Source organism: Callithrix jacchus, chromosome 9 (genome assembly GCF_049354715.1).
Source record: "Callithrix jacchus isolate 240 chromosome 9, calJac240_pri, whole genome shotgun sequence".
NCBI lineage: Eukaryota > Metazoa > Chordata > Mammalia > Primates > Cebidae > Callithrix > Callithrix jacchus.
In genome coordinates this window covers 115,451,515-115,476,953 of record NC_133510.1, presented here as the reverse complement: position 1 = coordinate 115,476,953, position 25,439 = coordinate 115,451,515, and the positions used below count along the sequence as shown (strand labels likewise).

Below are 25,439 nucleotides of genomic sequence, written 5' to 3'. Positions count from 1 at the left end.
AAAAGAAAAGAAAAGTGTTGGCAAATATTGTTGGGTGAATGACGGCGAGGTAGGAGGCATGAACAGAGGCCGCAGAATCACGCAATGCTTCTCAATCAGGGGAAACACTAAGGGCCTCCAGGGGAATTTGGCAATGTGTGGGATGTGTGTGGTTGTCACAGTGACTGTGAACACTATTGACATTTACTGGGCGGAGGCCCAGGAAGCAAAACAATTCTAAAATATACCAGAGTCCCATGCAGTAAAGTTCTGCCCACTCCAAAAGGCCAGGAAAGAATTTGGCTTTTATTCTGAATGTGATGGGAGGCCCCTGGGGAGCAGGAGAGCAGCAGAATCCCATGTGCATGTTTGACAGACAGCTCTATGAGGAGAATGGCAGGAGTGGGGTCTGAGTGGAAATAGGGAGGCCACATAAGATTTTAGCAGATCAGGGCTGGGTGTGGTGCCTCACACCTGTAATCCCAGCACTTTGGGAGGCCCAGGCTGGCAGATTACGAGGTCAGGAGATCGAGACCATCCTGGCTAACATGGAGAAACCCCATCCCTACTAAAAACACAAAAAATTAGCCAGGCACGGTGGCATGTGACTTCAGGAGGGTGAGGAAGGAGAATTGCTTGAACGAGGAGGTGGAGGTTGCTGTGAGCCGAGATCGTGCCATTGCACTCCAGCGTGGGTGACAGAGCGAGACTCCATCTCAAAAAAAAGAAAAAGAAAGAAAGAGAAAGAAAGGGAAAGGAAGGGAGGGGAGGGGAGGAAAGGGGAGGGGAGGGGAGGGGAGGGGAGGGGAGGGGAGGGGAGGGGAGGGGAGGGGAAAGGTGGGGAGGGGAGGGGAGGGAAAAGAAAAGAAGAGAAAAAAATAGGAGAGCCAGAGGGACTGAGGAGTGATAGCTAAAGGGAATGGGGTTTTGTTTGGGGATAACACAAATGTTCCAAGATAGACTGTAGGCCAGGCAAGGTAGCTCATGCCTGTAATCCCAGCATTTTGGGAGGCCAAAGTGGGTGGATCACTTGAGGTCAAGAGATCGAGACCAGCCTGGGCAACATGGTGAAACCCCATCTCTACCAAAATACATATATATATATATATATGCCCAGTGTGGTGACAGTTGCCTGTAGTCCCAGCTACTCTGGAGACTGAGGCAGGAGAATTGTTTGAACCTGGGAGGTGGAGATTGCGATGAGCTGAGATTGTGCCACTGCACTCCAGCCTGGGCAACAGAGCGAGACACTGTCTCAAAATAAATAAACAGATAATAAAATGGACTGTGGGCCAGCCAAGGGGGCTCATGCCTGTAATCCCAGCACTTTGGGAAGCAGAGGCAGGAGGACTGCTTCAGGCCAAGAGACCAGCAACATAGTGAGACCCTATCTCTTATGGGCAACATCATGAGACCCTATCTCTTAAAAAAATATTTTAATTAGCCAAGCATGATGGCACATGCCTGTGGAGGCTGAGACAGGAGGATCACTTGAAAGATCATCTAAAAAAAATCCTTCGGAGTCAGGGTGCTGAAAAGGAAAGGGTAAGGTATGGACTTTGAGGTCAGACAGACTCACCTGGGCTCATATCCTAGCTTCTTTACTTACTAGGTGAGCAGGACCTTAGACTGTCCATGAATGGTGAATGTCCCTGAACCTCAGTTCACTGATCTATAAAGTGGAGATCAGCCATTCATCCTACAGCAACCAAGCCCCTGTGGCCCAGGCCCCATGCTAGGCATTGGGGTACGTGGTGGTGAGCAGCACAGACAGCAGAAGGGCCTACCTTCTGTATGTATTAGTCCATTTTCACACTGCTATGGAGAACTACCAGAGACTGAATAATTTATAAAGAGGTTTAATCAACTCACAGTCTGCATGGCTGGGGAGGCCTCAGGAAACCTACAATCATGGCAGAAGGCAAAAGGGAAGAAAGGCACGTCTTACATGGTGGCAGGAAAGAGTGTGCCAGGAGGAAAGTGCCACACTTTTTTTTTTTTTTTTGAGACAGAGTCTCACTCTGTGGTCCAGGCTGGAGTGCAGTGGCATGATCTCGGCTCACTGCAACCTCCGTCTCCCAGGTTCAAGCAATCCTCTGCCTCAGTCTCCCAAGTAGCTGGGATTACAGGTGCTCACCACCATGCCCTGCTAATTTTCGTATTTTTAGTAGAGATGGGGTCTCACCATACCGGTCAAGCTGGTCTTGAACTCCTGAGCTTAGGTGATCCACCCGCCTCAGACTCTCAAAGCGCTGGGATTACAGGTGTGAGCCACGGCACCCAGCCAGTGCCACACTTTTAAATCATCAGATCCCAGGAGAACTCACTCACTATCATGAGAACAAAATAAAGGAAACCGCCCCCATGATCCAGTCACCTCCCTTCCAGGTCCCTCCCTCAACATGTGAGGATTACAAATCAAGATAAGATTTGGGTAGGGACACAGAGCCAAATCATATCGTTATATAAACCCACTGACAGTGTTTGGCACCTAATTGTCAGTAAATGAAAGGAATTATCATCTTTCTTCCGTCCTTCATCTTAAGGTCTTGATCCAGGCCCCCTCCACAGCTGTTTTGTTTTCCATCTTGTATTCAGCCTGTTTGTGTCTCCTCTCCCTAAATGGGCCTTAAAGTTAGTTCAGACAGGGATTAGGACAAGTATTTATTCCGTATTCCCCAGAGCACCTAGTCCAATGCCTGGCTCATTGTACTCATTAAAAAGTGTTTGAATGGGTGCATACATGCATACTGTTCGGTAATTTTGAATATGAAAGAAAATCTGAAATAATTATCAACTCACTCAAGATAATTAAGACCGGTCTCACATGGTGGCTGAGACAAGGTTTCGGCATCCTGGGAGTGCTGAGAATGCATTTCCCAGGCTGTTCTCCACATCCCCACTGAGAATTATAATCATGGCAAGGCCAAAATTGTAACTCATGCACAGAGGTAGCTATCCCACCTACACCTATAGGAGGGCGTTGATTGAAACTGATCCTACTGACTCAGTAAGTCCAGTCATGGCAGTCAGTTGTAAAGAATTAAATATCTTGGCTGGGCACAGTGACTCACAAATGTAATCCCAACACTTCAGCAGGCCAAGAGAGGAGGATTGCTTGAGCCCAGGAGTTCAAAACCAGCCTGGGGAATATAGTGGGACACCAGCTCCATAAAAAAAAATGTTTTAAATAGCCGTGTTTGGTGGCGCATGCCTGTAGTCCCAGCTACTCGGGAAGCTGAGGTGGGAGGATCACTTGAGCCTGGCAGGCGGAGGTTGCAGTGAGCCAAGATCACACCACTGCACTCCAGCCTAAGCAACAGAGGGAGACCCTGTCTGAAATACTAATAAAATATCTTTACTCCTAAACTCAAAACAAGACAGACCCAGAACTCAATAAGCAAAAATGCCAAAAGACATAAAGAATTCCCAGAAAAACACATGAAAACCACATAGAAAGACACTCAGTCTCACTCTAAAGAGAAATGCTGCTAGGTGCGGTGGCTCACCCCTATAATCCCACCACTTTGGAAGGCCAAGGTGGGCAGATGACAAGCTCAGAGGCTCGAGACCAGCCGTCTAACATGGCAAAACCCTTTCTCTGCAAAATACACCAAAATAGCCAGACGTGGTGGTTTATGCCTGCAAACTCAGCTACTCAGGGGACTGAGGCACGAAAATTGCTTGAACCTGGGAGGCAAAGGTTGCAGAGCCGAGATCGAACCACTGCACTCCAGCCTGGGTGACACAGCAAGACTGAGTGAAAGAGAGAGAGAGAGAGAGAGAGAGAGAGAGAGAGAGAGAGAGAGAGAGAGAGAGAGAGAGAGAGAAAGAACAACAGGAGAGTTACTCTAGCCTAGAATCAATTTCTCTCTTCCGAGATACACATACACACACAGAGAAGTTCCCCACTGGTCAAGAATAAGCTCAGGTGCCCTCTGATTTCTAACCTCGCTATAATTCACTCCTCTATGCAACCATCAATTTAAGTAAATAATCTTATCACTGTCAATTCTAATCAAATGAAAAATATTTGAATATACATGTCTCCCTGACTACACTGAGCTCCTCAGACCCACAAACTCTTTTATTCATCTGCTTCCCAGTGCCTAACCCTTATTGGGGATTTAATCTTTGCCAAATGGAAGAAAATGTGGATCCCAAACAAGCTATGTTGAGCTCAGTGTAACTATGGCCTTACCAGGTGGAAATGACATCATGTCTGCACATCACATACAATTCCTTTGTCCATAAACCACTCCCAGATCTTGCATACAGTAATGCTTTCTTGTAAACCTTATTTCAGTAGCTATATTTTGTATCATGATGGTATTTAAATGGCCTGACCTCCAGTGACACGAATATCATCAGCTCACTGGTAACTGTTACCAGGGACAAAATAGCAAATCTCTATTTCTGGCTAATCACGTTTGCAAATTTGGTGTTTGGAAACTTAGCTAGTTCCCAGGGGAAAAATAACAGCACCTGAAATCAAACCTTCACTTGAGGTCACCGTCCCCTTTTTGCTACCCCCTCATAGAGGTAAAGAGAAAAGAGGGATGAAAGCATACATGTCATGAGCCAACAGTAGACCCTCACACCAGAAGCTTTTTCATTCACAAGATGACCATGTTGAATAAACCCTTATCTCTCTGTTCACGTGATTTGTTGCAGGGATTCCGGCTCTGCCTTTAATGTACTCATTTTCTTGGGAACTCTTCTTGTGAGTAGGAACTATGTAAACAGAAGGTCCTTTCCATTGCATGCCTAAGGACAAGATATTGTCACTGCCCTCTAACGTGCAACCCAGGACCTCGAGAAGGATTATGTGAAATGAGGCATCTCTAAGCCAATACCATGTACAGCACCTCTTCTGAAACCCAAGGGTAATCAACAAACAGTACCATGGTTTGAAAACCCACTCGTAATCCTCCAGTGTGATACACACTTAGTCCCTCTTCACAGCTCTCAACTTGTTTGGAAATAGTTGTCTCACTTCTGTCTTTTGTCTTGGCTCTGGGCAGCTTCAGGAACTGCCTTCTGACTTGTGCAAGGCCTAGCTCCCTGGCAGACAAGCACCCTATCAGGTTGTTTTGGGCAGCGCTCTTCCCCAGGGCACAGGTGTAGTGCCTGGCATTTTGAAGGTTCTCGGTATTTTTATTTATTTGTTTTTGAGACAGACTCTTGCTCTGTTGCCCAGGCAGGAATGCAGTGGCACAACTTTGGCTCACTGCAACCTCCGTGTTTCCTGGGCTCAAGCAATTCTCATGCCTCAGCCTCCAAAGTAGCTGGGATTACAGGCGTGTGCCACTATGCCCAACTAAGTTTAGTATCTTCCGCAGAGGTGGGGTTTTGCCATGTTGGCCAGGCTGGTATCAAACTCCTGGCTTCAAATGATCTGCCAGTCTTGGCTTCCCAAAGTGCTGGGATTACAGGCATGAGCCACTGTGCCTGGATCACACTCTTATTTCTGAATGGATAGGTGACAGGACTAACAAACTAAACCAGCTAGATCTAATCAGATGCAGTAAGCAATTCAGGTGAGATTAAGAGGCGGTTCATAGTACTTTACAGTGTAAATAAGTAATCTCAATCAATCCTTATATTTATAATAAAGAATAACCACCTGTTTTCTATCTATAAAATGGTTTCTTTCTGCCTATGTCAGTGTACATTGTTGGTATGTGACCTAAACATACTCTAAAGGAAGAGCCTATGTCTCATGGCACATAATTTGCTCCTCGTCCAAGGCTCCTTACCATCCCTTTATTTCTTATCCCTACCTAATACTATTTACATTCAGTTCTGTGTGTTTTCTAATAATTTACTCTGTGTGTGTGTGTGTGTGTGTGTGTGTGTGTGTGTGTGTGTACACATATTTATTTTTTTGGGAGAGGCACTGAGGGTGGGTGAGAAAGGGTCTCACTATGTTACCCAGACTGGTCTCAAACTCCTGGGCTCCTGGGTTCAAGGAATCCTCCCACCTCAGCCTCTAAGTAGCTGAGATTACAGAGGCGCCCCACCACACCCAGCATCTCTTCTAGACTTTACAGAGACTATACTTTTTACTCTTTACTTACTCATAAGTTCTCCCAAATAGAAACTCCCTATCTCCTAAAGCTATTCCTACAGGAAACAACTCAATGAATTCTTGAGGAACTGATGCCTTTATTCTATATTCGAAGTCACCTCTAGATGAGAGCTGCCGAATGTCAGTATTTTGCCAGTGTGAGAGGTGGAATGACCGATAATCCCATTGTCTTCCTGGACATTTCTAATGAAGCAAACAACAAACGCCATCATATAAGAAAATGGTTTTATTCCTAATTTTTAGTCCCCATACAGTTTACAAATACACTTTTACTCTGATAATACAGCTTTGCAACTAGCAAAGCAGTTGAGCTAACACCCATAAATATAGGTGGGGAGACAATTAACATCCACTAATGTTTCTCTACATAAACTATTCTTTTAATGTCGTTTTTTTTAAAACAGTTGCAAATAGACTACATAATATACGTGGGCAAAAAGGCAATTAAGTGAATCTCTTAAAACACTAAATGTATAATAAACAGCATATTATCAACATTTACATGATTCACATCAAAATGATGACATCCTAAAACGTATTCCTTTTAAAGGATAGATTTATCAATAAAATATTACATATCTTTTAATACTCTGGTACAATACTTCATATACTGCAGGAAAATTAATTGTAGGTCTAGTCATCAGCTTAATCAGGGATCCTTTTCCCATTAGCTTGTATTAATAAAAGAATCACAATTAGGTCATAAATAAACAGGCAAATTATTAATTACATGATTTGAGGCTTAGGATGAAAACTTGTCAAAATTAGTTTGATATAGAGCAAAGTTATACAACACACTAAAACCAACTGTTTAATAGTTTTTGCCTTGTGTGAACTGCCGTAGTGAAAAAGGAACAAATTTTTTAGTGATGAAAGATACAATAAACTGTATTTTGGAACTTACTTTTCAATAGGAAGAAGGAAAAACGATTTCAACAAAATTAAGGGCAACTACAGATTCTAACAAAGGCATCCTGACATCAGGGAGGCCATGTGCTTGCTATATGCAAAACTTGATTCCCCCAACAACACACAGATAACAAAAACTGCACTGGGTTTATAGTTATGTCTCAGTCTACGTTTCTCTCACAGATTCTAAGCTACAACAAAACACTTCACAACTGCAAACCTTTCCATATCCCCCTGAACTAAAAATAACTCAAGATGTTATTAGTTCTTAAAATCCCCAGTAAAATCACCTCTAAAAATAATCTTGACCATTTTCTTGGCTGTTTCCCCGAAACAACTGGGCTCTTTAAAGAATGCACGCACACACCGAGAAAATCCTACCCATATTTTCTCATCCCATTTAGACACATTTGAAAAGACCTTGATTTCAGTGGGAGAGGTGACCAAAAGTTTCAGAAGCGCCACGACACTAGACATGAAGCGCCTTTTTCTTTTAAAAAAAAAAGTTATTAAGACTGTGAGATTTGGCTTTGTTTTAATCCCAATATCATGTGCCAGATAATTCTTTTACCCCAAAATATAAAATGCTATACTTATAATTTTAAAATCCTCAGTGAGCTATGGAATACTGTGCATATTTAATACCTACCAACAACCTAGAAGTAGACGGCATCCATGCAACTGTCACACTGACCTTCCCAATAACCTGATTCACCCATTACTGCCTGCTCTGGCCCTGGGCTCTCTGACTTCCTCAGAAACCACCTCTTTGGAACTTTCATTTCCACTACATTTTTTTAAACCTGTACCTCGAGCTTTCTCCATCATCCCAGCCTCCCTGCCTGATCCCATCCCACGTAAAGTACCCTCATCTGAAAACCTGCAATCACCTTTTACCAACACATGACAAGCCTTAGCAACCTAGGGACAATGATAACTCTGACCTTGTCCTAAGTTTACATAAGAACATGATAGTCTGCTGACCTCACGGAAGGAAATCTAAATGAAATCAGTATCTTGTAACAAACAAAGCTAGCCAAGATCAGATATTTCCATTCTGCGAAGAAAACAACTGATCTGAAGCAACAGGCAGAGATGTTAATGCAGGAGATGTATTTGTACAGTCTTGTGTGCTGGCGAAAGACTTCACTCTCAGTCAAGACAAAACCAAAGCAAAATGGAGAATGAGTCAATGTAACAATGCAATTAAAAGAACAGGATTCAAGCTTCTTGCTGCAAATACTGAAGTGGAATTGTTTTCTTTACAATTTTGACAAGAAGACAGTAGTCATGACATTTCCCTAATAAGGGAATACCTTCAGGCCACACCTATGTTCTGAAGCAATTCAAAATTCAATGAATATTGGGGGGCAGGGGTGAGGGGGCTAATGTCCATTTTATCTGTGAGAATGGAAGCCAAACTACCTCAGGGTCTCAAGGGACTAAGAGACCTCAGAAAGGAACAACTACCAGGGCTGGATCTAGGCCTTCCTTTCAGGAGCCCAAGTCAAAAGAATCCAAGAAGACCATAACTTCACGGCAAAGATGCCATAGCATTTTATTACCATTACGAAAGTCAGCCAATGATATTTTCATTGAAATATCTGCACCGAATGATGATTCAACGTAAGAGGCAAAGAGGGATGTCTTTGGAGAAGGCACTTAAGTTAAGGTGGAACAGTAGCAAATCTCACCGGATGGCTAAAACAAAATGAGCTCGTTCAACCCGCTGGAGGCCTGTTAGGGCTATTCCTTCTCACTGTGGCCTCACTAAAAAACAGTGGCATTAAGAAAGCATCACATTTCCCAAGTCTGGGGATGCCCAAATGGGGTGGTGCTGCTCTCAAAAGCCCTGTGTCCCTAAACACAACCATCCTCACAGGATCAATTTCCCTAAGTGCTGGCTCCAAAAATAAGCTCAGGGCTGGCAGAAATCATTCAGGAAGCTTCTTGAAGGCCCTCTCTGAGAATTAATTCTCAGTCTGACTTTCAGCTTGTCCCAGCTACTGTAAGCACCTTTGGCTTCCCAAGGTCACTAGCAACTTCTACTTTCGCTAATATCCTTGGTTTTCCATGGCACTGGTTGTGACTGTCTGTTAGAATAGTGCCCCCCCCCAATTAACTACCCCTCCACGTCTCACCCTTTTCTTAAATCTGGGCTGGGCTTGTGACTTGTTTAGTAAGTAGAGGGCATACTCCAGCTCTCTTCTGATTAAAAAACAATCATCATCATTATTATCATCATCATTATCATCAATAGAGCACAGTAGAAGGGACACTGTGATAATTCTGGACTTAAGTCTTCAGAAGGCCTGGCTACTTCTGCCTTTGAGCTCTTGGGAGCTCTGAGCTACATGTGAGAGGTCTAGCTACCCTGCCAGCTAAGCCAGTGAAAGAGACTACATGGAAAAGAAGAGACCCAGGACTGCAGGAAGAGAGAGAAGCCCAGCCATCTCAGCCTCTCCGCTGACCTGGTGACCATGTAAGTGGCCACCTTTAGGCTGGCAGAAGAACAGCCCAGCTGAGCCCAGCTCAGACTGAAAAATAGTTGGGGGTGGAGTTGTTTTAAGCCATGAAAGTTTTGGAGTAAGTCTGTCAGCAACATTTGACAACCAAAAACACTGGTCATTCATAGATGCCTTTTTTCTAAGTACAAGACAATTACTCAAATGCAAAGAAAATATGGCAAACGTTTTCCCACCACAACCTTTGCAGTCAGCAGCTGAAAGCTGTAATTGGTCATAGGCTGGGAAAAAAAGCCACATCTCTTATCTTAATTCATAAATATCCTTGATTCTTTTTCTATGACTCTTTAATGCCAGTGCAAAGGTAGAGAGTCTCAGGCACTGGCGTAATTCTCATTTAGCCAAAAATGTAAGTCATCAAAATGAATTATCCACTACTGGATACATGATGGTAAATGAGATCGTTCTCACTTTTCTAGGATGTTGTTACTTAATTTTCCCAAATTATTTCTTCTTATCACCCACAATGAGAAAAAAAATTAAACTGGTTAAGGTTATAAAAAGAAAAAAAAAAGCCTCTAACTAGAATTTGAATCCCCACAATCTGCAAAATATAGCGCACAATTTAACTGCTTCCTCAATTTAAAACAAAATTCTATAAAATATAATGTTGTCTACATTGTAGAGATGTTTCTTCTTATCTGAGGAAATGAGTAATTAGGAAGCAGGTATTGTTGAGTTAAAACACAGTGGTCTTTAAAATGTTTTCAAATTTTGCTTATCAAAAGGTAGTCAACCACAATACAAGCCTTTCAAATCCAAATACTGTCTTCACATCAACTTTCTTGCATTTGTTCTTGATCTTTTTAGGGAGAGGGTGAAGTCCACATCTGGAGAAGAAATAATTAGAATTTTTAAGGAGCATGCATCTAAAAGCTTAACAAAGCATTAGGTGATTTTAAGGTAGACTTAAAGCTTTAAACTACCACTACCCATTGAAGTGGGAATTTCGACATGAAATACTGACACTATGAGTTTCTTTCGAGACAAAGTTTTGCTCTTATGGCCCAGGCTGGAGTACAATGGCACAAGCTCGGCTTACTGCAACTTCCACTTCTCCTGCCTCAGCCTCCTGAGTAGTTGGGATCACAGGCTTACAGGTATGCACCACCATGCCAGCTAATTTTGTATTTTTAGTAGAGAAAGGCTGGTCTCTACTATTTTAGTTGGTCAGGCTGGTCTCAAACTCCTGACCTCAGGTGAGCCACCCACCTCAGCCTCCCAAAGTGCTGGGATAATAGGTGTGAGCCACTATACCCAGATAAGTTTGTAATTTATCCTTAAAACATCACACACTTGGGTCACACTTAGAAAAGGTAACTGACATGGAGGTGACATGAGAGAGATGAATTTCCAGCAGCAGAGCTGGAAAGGATGTGCAGGTGACCCAGTCAGAGGCCACGTGGTCTAGCAGCCATGCCACACAGCCAGTCAGAGGCTGACTGAAATGAGAACTCAGCTTCCTGACTCCCAGCCATCCAGGGCTGAGTCCCAATGTTTCCCGATCCCTACACATCATCCCCCAGCACAGCCTGGGTTAACCAACTCTAATAAAAATTGCAGGAACAGATACCTGCAATCCATCACTAGTATCAGCCATTTTTGTGGAATAAATGCTAGCCTTGCCTCGTGCAAAATTAATTCTGTATTTGATTTGAATGTTTAATAAACTCTAAACTAAAACAATCTTGGAAAAAGAAGTACAGGGAGAGGAAAAAGGAGTCTGGTTTGTAAAACTCAATTACGATACACTTTGCTGAAACACTCCCAAGTTGCCTGCCTGCTTAAAAATACGGCCAATTATATAAACAATTAACCAATAGAGCGCTTGCATTTAAATACCTATTTCTGTGCTGAAGTTTTGGAACATTTGCTCATCTGAAACTTTTCTGCTGTTGCATCAGGCCCACATTTTCATAGACTCTAGCATTGTCTTCTCTCATTCTGGAGAGAAAAGAAAAAGAGACATTTACAAAAATGTAGACCATGCTGTTTAAGCTTACATGATATTTATAAAACACATACTGCATTCTTTGGACACCAGATATGGTACAGACATAGTTGCTGTGCCTAGAATCTGACATCCCCAGGGTCAGAAGACATAGCCATACAGCAATATAATTATAGAGGTAGAAGTGAAATAAGGCCAGGCGCAGCTCACGCCTGTAATCTCAGCACTTTGGGAGGCTGAGGTGGGTGGATCATGAGGTCAAGAATTCGAGACTAGCCTGGCCAATATGGTGAAACCCCATCTCTACTAAAAATACAAAAATTAGCCAGGCACATGCCTACAGTCCCAGTGGCTTGGGAGGCTGAGGCAGAAGAATCACTTGAACCAGGGAGGCAGAGGTTGCAGTGAGCCAAGATTGTGCCACTGCACTCCAGCCTGTGTGACAGAGCGAGGCTCCATCTCAAAAAAAAAAAAAAAAAAAAGGAAGTGAAATAAAAGCCTCGAGTCCTGGTGCTCCCTGGGGTTCGGCAGAAAGCAGGTTGCTTTAAGGAGTCCTGTAGGATAAGGCATTTGGATCACACTGTGGAGAAAGGCTGAAAATGCACACATAGAAAGAAATCCCATTAATTTCCAGTAGAGAGATCTGAACAGGCAAAAGCTCCAAAAAGGGGAAACACAGGAGCAGGCAGGCAGTGATGAGAGATCTATTCAGCACCAGCTCAGGTTATATGAAGGGCAATGGGTGGTTTAGGGCCTAGGACAGAGGGTCAAAGTATCAAAATCCCCGACTCCTTTCTGCTGAGCAGAGAGGGGACATGGGAGCAGTCCAGGAGAGTGAGAAACCCAGCACCTGTGCGTGCCAGCCTGCAAGGGGCTCCGGATCTGAACTCTACTAGGGGGATGATGAGAATGAAGGGCAGACAGGTTGTCTGTCACAGGCATGCCACTGGTACTGAGGGAATCATGACAGCTGACTTGGTCATGCCAACACGAGGAAAAGCTTTCTGGCAAGGATTCAGAACCCTGGCGTTCCAGTTTCACTGCAAGGTATTGCAGAGAGCAATTTAAAATACCAAGTTTCCCAGGCAGTCCACTAGGAAAGAAAAGAAAAAAGTAGGCAGAAAAGAACTGGCAACTTGGAGGAGAAAATACCTCTGCTGTATAATTTCATTTCAATGTTAAATAGAAAGCAAATGGTAATACAACCCTCATATATGCCACCTAAAACATTTATACAGAATATAAAAGTCTGCAGGGGTTTAAAAATCCACATCAGAAGCAAATAGAAGATTCTTAGGGGAAAATAAAAGGTAAATGTTATACTAGCAAGTGACTTTCAAATATATAGAAAAATAATAACTTATAATTGCTATTCATATCATCAATTTAACAAATGTTTTCCTATTGTGTCTTAAGGAGTCAGGAAGGTCTTTCTGGGAAGGACCTGGGAGTCAGTATTTTAGGCTCTATGTGCCATACACGAGCTCTGTCATTTATTATTCTTCTAGGTTTTGTTATTGGGTCTTTGTTTTGTGTTGTTTTGTTTTACAACCCTTTAAAACCACTCACGGGCTCTACAGGAACAGGCCATGGCCCAGATCCGGCCTTGTGAGCTGTAGTTTGCTGACTCCTGGTCTAAACACCCAAAGTAGATTTCTGTTGACTGGTAGCAAATTAGCAGATCTTGGCTGGGCTGACACATTAGTGATCAATTTATTTACTTTTATTTTGCAAAGAGCTTTAACATATCATTAAGACATATGACCTTCCTTTGTAACAATCCCCAGCCCATCAAAAGAAAAATTAGATTCTTCTCAGAGAACCACCACTTGATATACTTATAATCCCATATAATCCTAGCTAGCATAGCAATCAACCTTCAGTTTAGAAATTTTTTTTTTAGATAGTCTCACTCTATTGCCCAGGCTGGAGTGCAGTGATGCAATCCTTGTTCACTGCAACATCTGTTTCCTGGGTTCAAGTGATCCTCCTGCTGTAGCCTCTCGAGTAGCTGGTATTACAGGAGTGCACCACCATGCCCAGCTAATTTTTATATTTTTAGTAGAGACCGGGTTTTACCATGTTGGCAAGGCTGGTCTCAAACTCCTGACCTCAGATGATTCGCCCACCTTGGCCTCCCAAAGCACTGGGATTACAGGCATGAGACAACGTGCCTGACCGGTTTAGGAAAATTAAAATGTGGTTGAGATAGCGTTAACACAATCCACAGATGTCACCAGTCACAGACACACGAATAGTGGGGCCATAGGAAAGTGTACCAGTGAAAGGCATGTGCTACAAACGTGTGAGTTTTTTTGTTGTTTTTTGTTTTTTAAACCTTTTTAAAAACACCAGGTAAAAAGAATTTCCTTCAGCATACTTACTCTGCACAGGGTGGCGTTGGAGTACAAGGCGGGAGCGGGCTCTGATCTCCACTCGTCTGGTCCGCTAGAGAATACTTAATATTTGTATATTCGTGCCCTTTCCTCTTGCTTTTCTGAAAATTGGAAAAGCGCACATGTGAGGGACAATGACTATTTTAAGGGGATAAAAAAGCAAAAAGGTATTTTGCGCAAAAAAAAAAAGAGAGAGAGAGAAAGAAAGAAAAATTGACAGATAGGTTGAGAATACTGATACATTGACTAAATTGTTAGGGAATTCACCTTCTCAAGGTAAATACACAGTAGGAGAGAAAAGGACTTTTGAACCACAGAATTCAAAAGCACAGAGGCACGCATTAACAACTTACTGTACTGAACCAAATGTCCCTGTTTCTGAGCTAAGAAAGAATTCACACTTTCTTTGCCACATTAGCATCTAATCATTTCATAGTTCATGTACAACACATTTCATGATTTTTCAGGTAAACAGCTGGGAAAGGAACTCTGAAAATAAATTCTCCCCAACTAGAAATGGCACACAAGAATGAAACATGGTTCAGCCGGGCACAGTGGCTCACGCCTGTAACCCCAGCACTTTGGGAGGCCGAGGCAGGTGGATCACAAGGTCAAGAAATCGAGACCATCCTGGCCAACATGGTGAAAGCCCATCTGCACCAAAAATACAAAAATTAGCTGGGTATGGTGGCATGCACCTATAGTCCCAGCTACTCAGGAGGCAGAGGTTGCAGTGAGCCGAGATAGTGCCACTGCACTCCAGCCTGGGCGACAGACTGAGATTCCGTCTCAAAAATAAAAATAAATGAAAAGAATGAAAAATGGTGGCACTCTTATCAGAAATAATAACACACTTCATTGTATCTCCCCTCACCCCTGGAAAAGACCCTGGCACTGTTTTATTTTTTGGAGACAGAGTCTTGCTCTGTTTTTCAGGCTAGTGTGCAGTGGAATAATCTTGGCTCACTGTAACATCTGCCTCCCGGGTTCAAGCAATTCTCATGCCTCAATCTCCCAAGTAGCTGGGATTACAGGTGCCCACCACCACGCCCAGCTAACTTTTTGTATTTTACTAGGGATAGGGTTTTACCATGTTAGCCGAGCTGGTCTCGAACTCCTGAGCTCAGATGATCCACCCGCCTCAGCCTCACAAAGTGCTAGAATTACAGGCATGAGCCAACCACACCCGATCCACATTTAAAACTTTATATTTTGTTCTGACGATACTCTCAGGGGAAAAAGGCAAAGAAAACCAGCAGGAATGCAGTCTCATCTCAGATATAGAGTGAAATATACTTAGTAGGACATCTAGTTAGATAGTTTGTGGCCCTTTTCTGCTCCTATAGGCACCTGGAAACAGCCAGCTCTGAAAATCTAATCCATCAGATGAGCATCATTATTTAATGCTGACTTCACTGTAAGATTACCCTTAGGGTAGCCATATCAAATACCAACGTACAACCCAGGCCTGGTGGTGCAGGCCTGTAATCCCAGCTACTGGAGAGGCTGATGCAGGAGGATTGCTTGAGCCCAGGACTTCACGGCTGCAGTGAGCTATACACCACTGCACTCCAGCCTGGGCAAAAAAAGAGACCCATCTCTAAAAAATAAAAAACAGGGCCGAGCACGGTGGCTCATGCCTGTAATCCCAGCATTTTGAGAGGCCAAAGCAGCTGGATCACTTGAGGTCAGGAGTTTGAGACCAGCCTGGTCTCGAACTCCAACATGGCAAAACCAACATGGCAAAACCCTGTCTCTACTAAAAATACAAAAATTAGCTGGGCTGAATGCCAAGTGAATAAACCAAAGAAAAATTAAAGAAAAAATTAGCTGGGTGTGGTGGCACAGGCCTATAATTCCAGCTACTCAGGAGGCTGAGGCATGAGAATCACTTGAACTTGGGAGGCAGAGGCTGCAGTGAGCCAAGATTGGACCACTGCACTCCAGCCTGGGTGACAGAGTGAGACTGTCTCAAAAAATAAAAATAAAAAATAAATTTTTAACTATTTGCCTCTGTGAAAGCAGCCAAACCAATCTATTAACTGATAAAGCAGTCAGTAAGAACTTGTAGTATAGGGAAGAAGCTGCAAAAGAGAAATCCAAATCAAAAATGCTTTGTTTAGTTTATATACTATTTTAATTTTTTGAACAGCCATTTTCTTAAAACAAAAGGTCTTATAAATAACCACTTCTGAATAACAGTCCTAAATTTTTAGCACTAAAAAATTTTTGCTTGAAACTCAAGAGAATAAAATATAATAATAACTTTTTGCTTATATAAAAATCAATCCTTAGAAAGATACAATTCAAAATTAAATATTAAATGAAAGAACTGGCAAGAACTTTTGTTTGTTTTTGTTTTTGTTTTTGAGATGGAGTCTCGCTCTGTTGCTCACACTGGAGTGCAATGGTGTGATCTCAGCTCACTGCAGCCTCCACCTCCCAGGTTCAAGCGATTCTCTGCCTCAACCTCCTAAGTAGCTGAGATTACAGGTGTGCACCATGACACCCAGCTAATTTTTGTATTTTTAGTAGAGGCGGGGTTTCATCATGTTGGCCAGGCTGGTCTCAAACTCCTGGCCTGAACTGATCCGCCCACCTTGGCCTCCCAAAGTGCTGGGATTACAGGCATGAGCCACCATGCCCAGCCCTATTGTTCTTTTGTTTTTTTTCTGAGCTGGAGTCTCGCTCTGTCGGGCAGGCTGGAGTGCAGTGGTGTGATCTCAGCTCACTGCAACCTCCACCTCCTAGGTTCAAGTTATTTTCCTACCTCAGCCTCCCCCGTAGCTGGGACTACAGGCAAGTACCAACATGTCCAGCTAATTTTTTATTTTTAGTAGAGACGGGGTTTTACCGTATTGGCCAGGATGGTCTCGATCTCTTGACCTTGTGATCCACTCCACCTTGGCCTCCCAAAGTGCTGGGATTACAGGCATGAGTCACCACACCCAGTCTTTTTTGTTTTTTCTTTTTTTTAAAGAGATAGGGTCTCACTCTGTCACCCAGGCTAGATCACAGTGGTGCAATCACAGCTCACTGCAGCCTCAAATTCCTGGGCTAAAGCAATCCTCCCGCCTCAGCCTCCTGATTAGCTGTTACTACAGGAACACGCCACACTCAGCAAATTTTTTTTTTATTTTTTACAGAGAGGAGGTCTCACTATATTGCCTAGGCTGGTCTCAAACTCTTGGCCTCGAGTGATCCTTCTGCCTCAGCCTCCCAAAGTAATGGGTTTACAGGCATGAGCCACCATGCCCAGCCAGCAGGAAACATTATTTTAAAACTTATCCTGCCAGGCACTGTGCCTCATACTTGTAATCCCAGCACCTTGGGACACCATGGCAGGTGATCACTTGAGGTCAGGAGTTCAAGACCAGACAGGGCAATGTGGTGATATCCTGTCTCTACTAAAAATACAAATAATAGCCAAGCGTGGTGGCACACACTTGTAGTCCCAGCTACCCAGGATGCTGAAGCAGGAGTATCACTTGAACCTGGGAGGTTGAGGTTGCAGTAAGCCATGATCGCACCACTACACTCCAGCCTGGGTGACATGGTGAAACTCCACCTCAAAAAGTAATTATAAAATAAAACTTATTCTGAGGTTTAAAAAAAATTAAATATCTAATAAATACAAACTAAAGAGTAAAATTGCTTTTTTACTCGATAGTTTTTTTTAAAAGTAATTTTAAAAAACATATGACATGAGATCTACCCTCTTAACAAACTGTTAGATGTGCAGTATTGTTAACTATATACCCACTGCTGTATAGATCTCTGAAGTGTTTTGTCTTGCATTACTGAAACTCTATACCTACTGCACAGCAAATCCCCATGTCCCCTTCCCTACTCAATACTTCCTTGAAAATAAAAATCAATATTTCTATTAATACATAAAGTGATCAACATAGAATTTTCTAGTGTGGAATAATGAGTACAAATGGAACAGGAATTACTTCAATGAATCAAAGGAATCCAAGGAAAACTATTAAAATGTTGGAACTTTTTAGCTTATGTAGGAAGACCAAGAAGTAAAACTGACTCACAAATCAGATGGGCTTGTCTCAGTACTGTGACAGCTCAGGCTGCTATAGATGAAGAGAAATTCTCAGGGAATAGGGATTGTTTTATTTTGATTTGTTTTTGTGGAGTAGAAGGTAATGTGTTTCCGAGGCCTAGAAAATAATCTGAAATTGATCTATCCCGACCCAAAGTCAATATCACAGCACAGTAACCAAGCCTTCTGCAATGTTTATAATAAATTTTATGGCGTTGCCAACTGACACACAGCCAAGATTGAGAGAAGGGATCGATCAACAAGACTCCAAAATCATCTGGTATTAAGTATCTTTCCATGTGAAGTACCTCTAATTACATTGATAAACCTTAAATTACAAAAAAATCCAAAGGCCAAGAGCAGGAAGAGAGGGTAAAATGAAAACCCCTGCCTTGGTTATAGAGCAGCCTGGACTACTTACTTGTCCACTGCGCTCTGGGTTCACATTTGAACACTACAAACACCATGATTCCTTCCACCATCCAATCATGAAATCTTGCTGGCTCTACTTTGCTCCATGCTCACTGTCAGCCCCACCTACCACCCTGACCAAACTATGATGGGTTCTCACGTACACCACTGCAGCAGCTCCACACTGGCCCCTGCAGCTGCTCAAGCCTGGTGCCCACCCATTCTTCACCCTCAAGCCAGAGTCCTCTTTCAAAAAAGAGGATCTTTTTTTTTTTTTGGAGCCAAAGTCTGACTCTGTCGTCCAGGCAGTAGTGTGATCTCGACTCACTGCAATCTCTGCCTCCCAGGTTCAAGTGATTCTCAGCCTCAGCCTCCCAAGTAGTTGGGACTACAGGCACAAGCCACAAAGCCCAGGTAATTTTTGTATTTTTGGCAACAGGGTTTCACCATGTTGCCCAGGCTAGTCTCTAACTCTTGGCCTCAGGTAATCCACCCACTTCAGCCTCCCAAAGTGCTGGAATTACAAGCATGATCCACCACACCCAGCCTAATATAAGGATCTTTTGATGTCACTTCCCTGCTTTAGAATCCTCAATTACTTCCATTTCCCTCCAAATAAAGTCTGAAATCCATAATATGGCCTACAAGCCCCACCTCTCCCTCCAAACTAAAAAAATCTGGTCTCAGCTTACTTTTCCAATCCCCCTATCACACTCCACGTTTTCCCCCAACTCCTTCTCCTCCAGCCATACTGGATTTATTTCCATTTCAGGAACAGGACTACATATATTCCCAGTGCCTGGCACATAGTATAGCCTACTTTAATTAATGCAGGAATGAATAAACAAGTATGAAAAAACCTTTTCACTGGACCAAGGAGATGAAGGGAGCTCTGTGAAGAAACACAAGTCTAGGGAAACAGATAGGGCACATGGGGGCATGGTCTCATGTCAACTCAAATTTTACATCTGGTAAAACTTCGGTTCCATGAGGCAAAAGCCATGGCTATCTTCTTCATTGTTACAACCTCAGCATCCAATCAATGTCTAGAACAGAAAAGGCACTCAAATATTTCTCAAAGTATTGACACTAAACAAAAAGAAAGTATTCAATAAAATATGAGCAGCTGAATGGTAAGTGCCACACAAAGCCAGTTTAAAGCTTGCTTCGTTTAAAGTTGCAACAACTTAAATTTAGCCTGTGAGATCCCATTTCTATTCCAGCTCTGCTGTCATTATGGAATTTTTTTTTCTTTCTTTTTTTTTTTTTTTTTTGAGACAGATCTCCCTCTGTCACCCAGGCTTGAGTGCAGTGATGCGATCTCAGCTCACCACAACCTTCGCCTCCTGGGTTCAAGCAATTCTCCTGCCTCAGCCTCCCAAGCAGCTGGGATTACAGGCATGTACCACCACACCCAGCTAATTTTGTATTTTCAGTAGAGACAGGGTTTCACCATGTTGGCCAGGCTGGTCTCAAACTCCTGACCTCAGGTAATCCACTCACTGCAGCCTCCCAACGTGCTGGGATTATAGGCCTGAGCCACCGCAATGGGCCCATTATGGAATTTTTAAAAGTAATTTCTGTCCTGCAATGTGATTCACTCAGAGAGAACACTGTTCAGATCTGTGTATGCTGAAGTGTAGAGACACTCCCTGTGGGGTATGTATTTCCTTCAAAGAAACGCCTAGTTGGCAAATACGATTCTCACAGGGGTATAGGTTAGCAATTCTGAAACCACTTTATACCTATACTAGAATTGAACAAAGGAGTAGATAGGTTGGAAATAATGAGACTGGGGTTTCTCCCTGTTAGAGAAAGAAGTCAGAAATAACCAAGAGGAAGGCAAGAATGAGCCCTGCAGCAATGGATTAGAGTCTGAGACGTCAGTATGAACTCATGTTTAGCTTAACTTATATACAGATGGCCAGATGCAAAAAACAATTATAGATGTATGTCAATCCATGTATTCATATACGGCCATATATTTTCTAGCTCTATCTGCTGACAGGGCCTAGAAGCAGTGATTCCCAGTAGCAATGAGCATATCCAGCACCCAGACTGGTTTCCAAATCCCAGTATCCAGTAAAAGGAACCAGGGCTCCATAGAAAAATGGATAATTCTAGGGCTGTAGCAGGGAAAACTATAAGATGAGCCTGGAACATCTTTTGTAATGCCAAAGTAGAGAAGTACTCAGAAACAAAAGAATGGGGACATGTCAAAGGACACAGGAGCCAATCTGAAGAATTGGCTGTAACAATGGGCCAAAGCTCTAACAATTTGAGCAAGAAAAATAGATTACAGCCCAAAGTATAAAGTAAATATACATGTGTCTGTATCAATATAAATGGAATAAATAAATGGAGAGAACATAGTATAGAACTATGAACAAACCTTTCTTACAAAAGGACTCTAAATAATTTATGTAGAAACTAGCCTTTCCAGTTTCAATTAAGCTCCAATTGATGGAGCTTTATTTCCCTCCTCTTGGGTATGGTCTGAACTTAAATGACTCACTTCCAAAGAATAGAACAGGGAAAGGGGGAAAAAGTATGGGCAGTCCCCAACTTCATGATGGTTTGCTTTATAGTTTTCTGACTTTACGATGGTGCAAAAGCAATACAACCATTCTGTTTTTCATTCTGAGTATAGTACTCAACACATTATGTGAGATATGCAACACTGTATTATAAAACAGCTTTGCATTAGATGATTTTGCCCAGCTGTAGGCTAATATAAGTGTCCTGAGTACATTTAGGGCACGTTAGGATAAGCTGTGATGTTTAGTAGGTTAGGGGCATTAAATGCATTTTTGAATTATGATATTTTCAATTTATGATGGGCTTATCAGGCTGTAACCCCATCATAAGTTAAGGAGAATCTGTGATTATACAGTGAGAGAAATCCAGCAGATACTAAGTAAACCAAGTGACAAGTTTAACATCACCAGGCCATGTTGATAACATTTACCTCCAAGTGATGAGAACACTTAAAAATACATCTCTGTGATATTCTTCCCAAAAATCCATTACTCAACTCTAATCATGAGAAAACATAAGACTAAACACAAATTGAGGGATATTCTACAGGATATCTGACCAGTACTCTTAAAAATTGCCAAGGTCATGAAAAACAAGGAAAGCCTAAGAAACTGTCACATATTGAAGAAGACAACGGAGACAAGTGACCAAACTCCATGTGTGATCATGAATTGGATCCTAGAACAGAAAAAGGACATTCGTTGGAAAACTGGCAAAATCCAATTAAACTCTAGAGTTTAGTTAATCTCAATGTTTTGATGTTAATATTTTAGTTTTGATAAATATATCATGGTTAGGTAAAATGTTAACTTTAGTGGAGACTAGATGAAGGGTATAAGGAACTCACTCTACTATACAGAGATATATATAATGTTCCTCCACTTTATGGAGATAGATCCCAATAAACTCATCATAAGTTGAAAATATTAGTAGTCGAAATGCATTTAATGTATCTAACCTACCAAACTCCACAGCTTAGCCTAGTCTACTTTAAACGTGCTCAGAACATTTACATTAGCCTATAGGTGGGCAATATCATCTCACAATACCTATTTTAAAATAAAGTATTGAATGAAAAGTGAAAAACAGAATGGCTGTATTGCTCTCAAACCATCGTAAAGTCAAAAATCCATAAGCCAAATCATCCTAAGTCAGGGATCATCTGTACATATATGTGAGGTTTTAGAGAGACAGAACTCAAATAGAGCCGTAACTGATTAGCTAATTAGCAATTCAAAGAATACTGTGCCAGAAGAAACAAGCACACCCAGTGCCCAGCTCTCGGTTTCAAAATACTACTCTTCCCTAAAAAGAATCAGGTTCCTTTGAAAAATGGCTGGGAAAGGAGAAGATGACCCTAGACCATCTTCTAAAGTCTAAGAAAGTGCTTGAAAATGGAAACAGATCAAAAGGACAGAGTACCCAATCTGAAAAGGTTCCCACCAGCCAAATTCAAGTCCATTTAAGCAACAACACAAAAATAATAGTAAGGTACCCATTCTGATATACATGGAAAAATAAATGAGGGAGAAAGGAAGCCCTTCCTTATAACAGGCTTCCAACTAAAAATTGAAAAGGGAATGATGAACCTAAAAAGTTCTAGAAGAAAGCATATGAGGAAAGCATCATGACAACGGCCATGGCAATGGTTTTTTGGATTTGATACCAAAAGCACAGGAAACAAAAGTAAAAATAAACAAGTGGGACAACATCAACATCCAGACTGGAGTGCAGTGGCACGATCTCAGCTCACTGCAACCCCTGTCTCCTGGGTTCAAGTGATCCTCCTGCCTCAGCCTCCCAAGTAGTTGGGATCACAGGCATGTGCCACCATACCTGGCTAATTTTGTATATATTTAGTAGAGATGGGGTTTCACCATGTTGGCCAGGCCAGTCTCAAACTCCTGACCTCAAGTGATCCACCCTCCTCGGCCTCCCAAAGTGCTGGGATTACAGGCATGAGCAACTGTGCCCAGAATGAATATTATTTTTTAAAAGAAGAAAATCCTATCATTTGCAACAACATAGGTGACATTATGCTAAGTGATCTTAGCATCACTGCCTGATCTCATTTATATGTAGAATCTAAACCAGTCAAACTCATAAACACTGAAATTAAAGCAGTGATTACCAGAGGTTGGGGGTGGGGAAACAGGGAGATGTTAGTGAAAAGGTACAAACTTGAAGTTATATAAGATGAATATATTTTGGAGATCTAATATATAGCATGGTGATTATAGTTAATAATAATGTAATGCTGTAATCCTAGCACTTTGGAAGGCCAAGGTGGGTGGACTGCCTGAGGTCAAGAGTTTGAGACCAGCCTGGTCAAAATGGTAAAACCCTGCCTCTACTAAAAATACAAGTGGCCGGGCGTGGTGGCTCACACCTGTAATACAAGCACTTTGGAGGCCAAGGCGGGCGGATCACCTGAGGTCGGGAGTTCAAGACCAGCCTGACCAACATGGTGAAACCCCATCTTAGAAAAAAATATATATATATATTTTAAAAATTAAAAATAATAAAAAATAAATACAACAAGTATCTGGGCATGGTGGCGGGCACCTGTAATCCCAGCTACTCAGGAGGTTGAGGCAGGAGAACCCCTTGAGCCTGGCAAGTGGAGGTTGCAGTGAGCCAAGATCACACCATTGCACTCCGGCCTGGGTGTAAGAGCGAAACTGTCTCAGAAAAAAAAATAAATGAATAATAATAATAATGTAATGTGGCTGGGCATGGTGGTTCATGACCGTAATCCCAGCACTTTGGGAGGCCAAGGCAGGCGGATCACCTGAGGTCAGGAGTTTGAGATCAGCCTGGCTAACATGGTGAAACCCCAGCTCTACTGAAAATACAGCAATTAGCTACTGGGGAGGCTGAGCTGGAAGAATCACCTGAACCCAGGAGGAAGAGGTTGCAGTGAGCCAAGATCGTGCCACTGCATTCCAGCCTGGGTGACAAAGTGAGACTCTACCTCAAAAAAAAAAAAATGTAATATACATTTAAAATTTACTAAGAGTTGCCAGGTGCGATGGCTTACACATGTAATCCCAGCACTTTGGAAAGCCAAGGAGGGTGGATCATTTGAGGTCAGGAGTTCAAGGCAAATGTGGTGAAACCTCATCTCTAATAAAAATACAAATATTAGCCAGGCATGGTGGTGCGCACTTATAATCCCAGCTACTGGGGAGGCTGAGGCAGGAGAACCTGGGAGGTGAAGGTTGTAGTGAGCTGAGATCATGCCACTGCATGCTCATGTCACCTGGGTGACAGAGCAAGACTCCATCTCGAAGAAAAAAAAAAAGTAACTGAGATGTTGGATGCATTATTTAACTCAATTGTGATAACCATTTCACAAAGTATACATATATCAAAATAGCATGTGGTACACTTTATACATAATTTTTCTTTGTCACTTACACTTTTAAAAGCTGGGGGAAAGGTAATGATGGAAATAAAACATTGCCATTTGGCAAATACTACAGTAATAATTTTTTTTAGTCAAGAATTTAATCAATGAATATAAAATTAGTAGGCAAAAAGTATTATGAGAAGTAGGTAATTTACACAGTCTCCAGGATCTATCTACAAGATATTAACTTAAAAGGGAAAAATATTTTTTTTAATTTTGATTTAGAGACAAAGGGGTATAAATGTTTGTAACCAACAAACATTTCACTTTTTAAAATTTTAAGCTGAGAGAATAAACTTTATGGGCAAGATATTAACTTAAAAGGGAAAAACAGTAACTTCATGGTAGACAAATTTGACAGACGCCACATTATTCGAGTGATCAAAGTCAACACCAGTAGTAATGAATCGGATCAACAGTGTGCACCTGATGTGCTGTATTAAGAAGACTACAACGACAGTTCTTTGAAAGTCTGGCCAAAAATGCAAGACTGGAATATAGTCAAGAGAAAACATTGGACAAATCCCAATTGAGAAGCATTCTACTAAACAGCTGGCCTAAACTCTTCAAAAACATCCAGGTCATGAAAAATAAAGAATGACTGAAAAACCGTTCCAGATTAAAGAGACTAAACATACTCATAACTGGCCAAGTGTGGTGGCTCACACCTATAATCCCAGCACTTTGGGAGGCCAAGGTGGGAGGGTCACTTGAGCCCAGGAGGTCAAGGCCAACTGGGGCAACACAGTGAAACTCCATCTCTACGGAAAACATAAAAATTAACCAGGCATGGCGGTGCACGCCTGTGGTCCCAGCTACTCAGGAGGCTGAGGTGGGAGGATCCTCTGAGCCCAAAGAGGTCAAGACTGCTGGGAGCCAAAATTACAGCACTGCACTCCAGCCTGGACAACAGACTGAGACCCTGTCTCAAAAAACAGACTGAGACCCTGTCTCAAAAAAAAAACTAAATCCACTGTGTGACCCTGGACCCATGAAAGATACTAGGAGGACAAACTGGCAAAATTTGAATATGGTCTGTAGGTTAGATAGATAATAATATTATATCAATGTTAGTTTCCTGATTTTGATCATTGTATCAAATAATTGTAACACTGTTATGTAAAAGGATATCCTTATTTTTAGAAAATATACACAGTTTAGAATGTGTAG

At 42.1% G+C, this 25,439-nt stretch overlaps 1 protein-coding gene across 4 annotated transcripts in view; it reads right to left on the bottom strand.

The window, feature by feature from the left end:
• Positions 1–6,281: 6,281 nt before the first annotated feature.
• PTPN11 (protein tyrosine phosphatase non-receptor type 11) overlaps positions 6,282–25,439 on the bottom strand; it is a 103,974-nt gene continuing 84,816 nt past the window's right edge. For all 4 annotated transcript variants that reach the window (XM_009004697.5, XM_002753025.5, XM_017976390.4 and 1 more), the window contains exons 14-16: positions 13,840–13,952; positions 11,347–11,448; positions 6,282–10,334 (exon numbers count right to left, since the gene is read on the bottom strand). In XM_009004697.5, the coding sequence (XP_009002945.1) occupies positions 11,379–11,448; positions 13,840–13,952 (183 nt within the window). In that variant the 3' untranslated portion in view covers positions 6,282–10,334; positions 11,347–11,378. The remainder of the gene's footprint in view (positions 10,335–11,346; positions 11,449–13,839; positions 13,953–25,439) is intronic.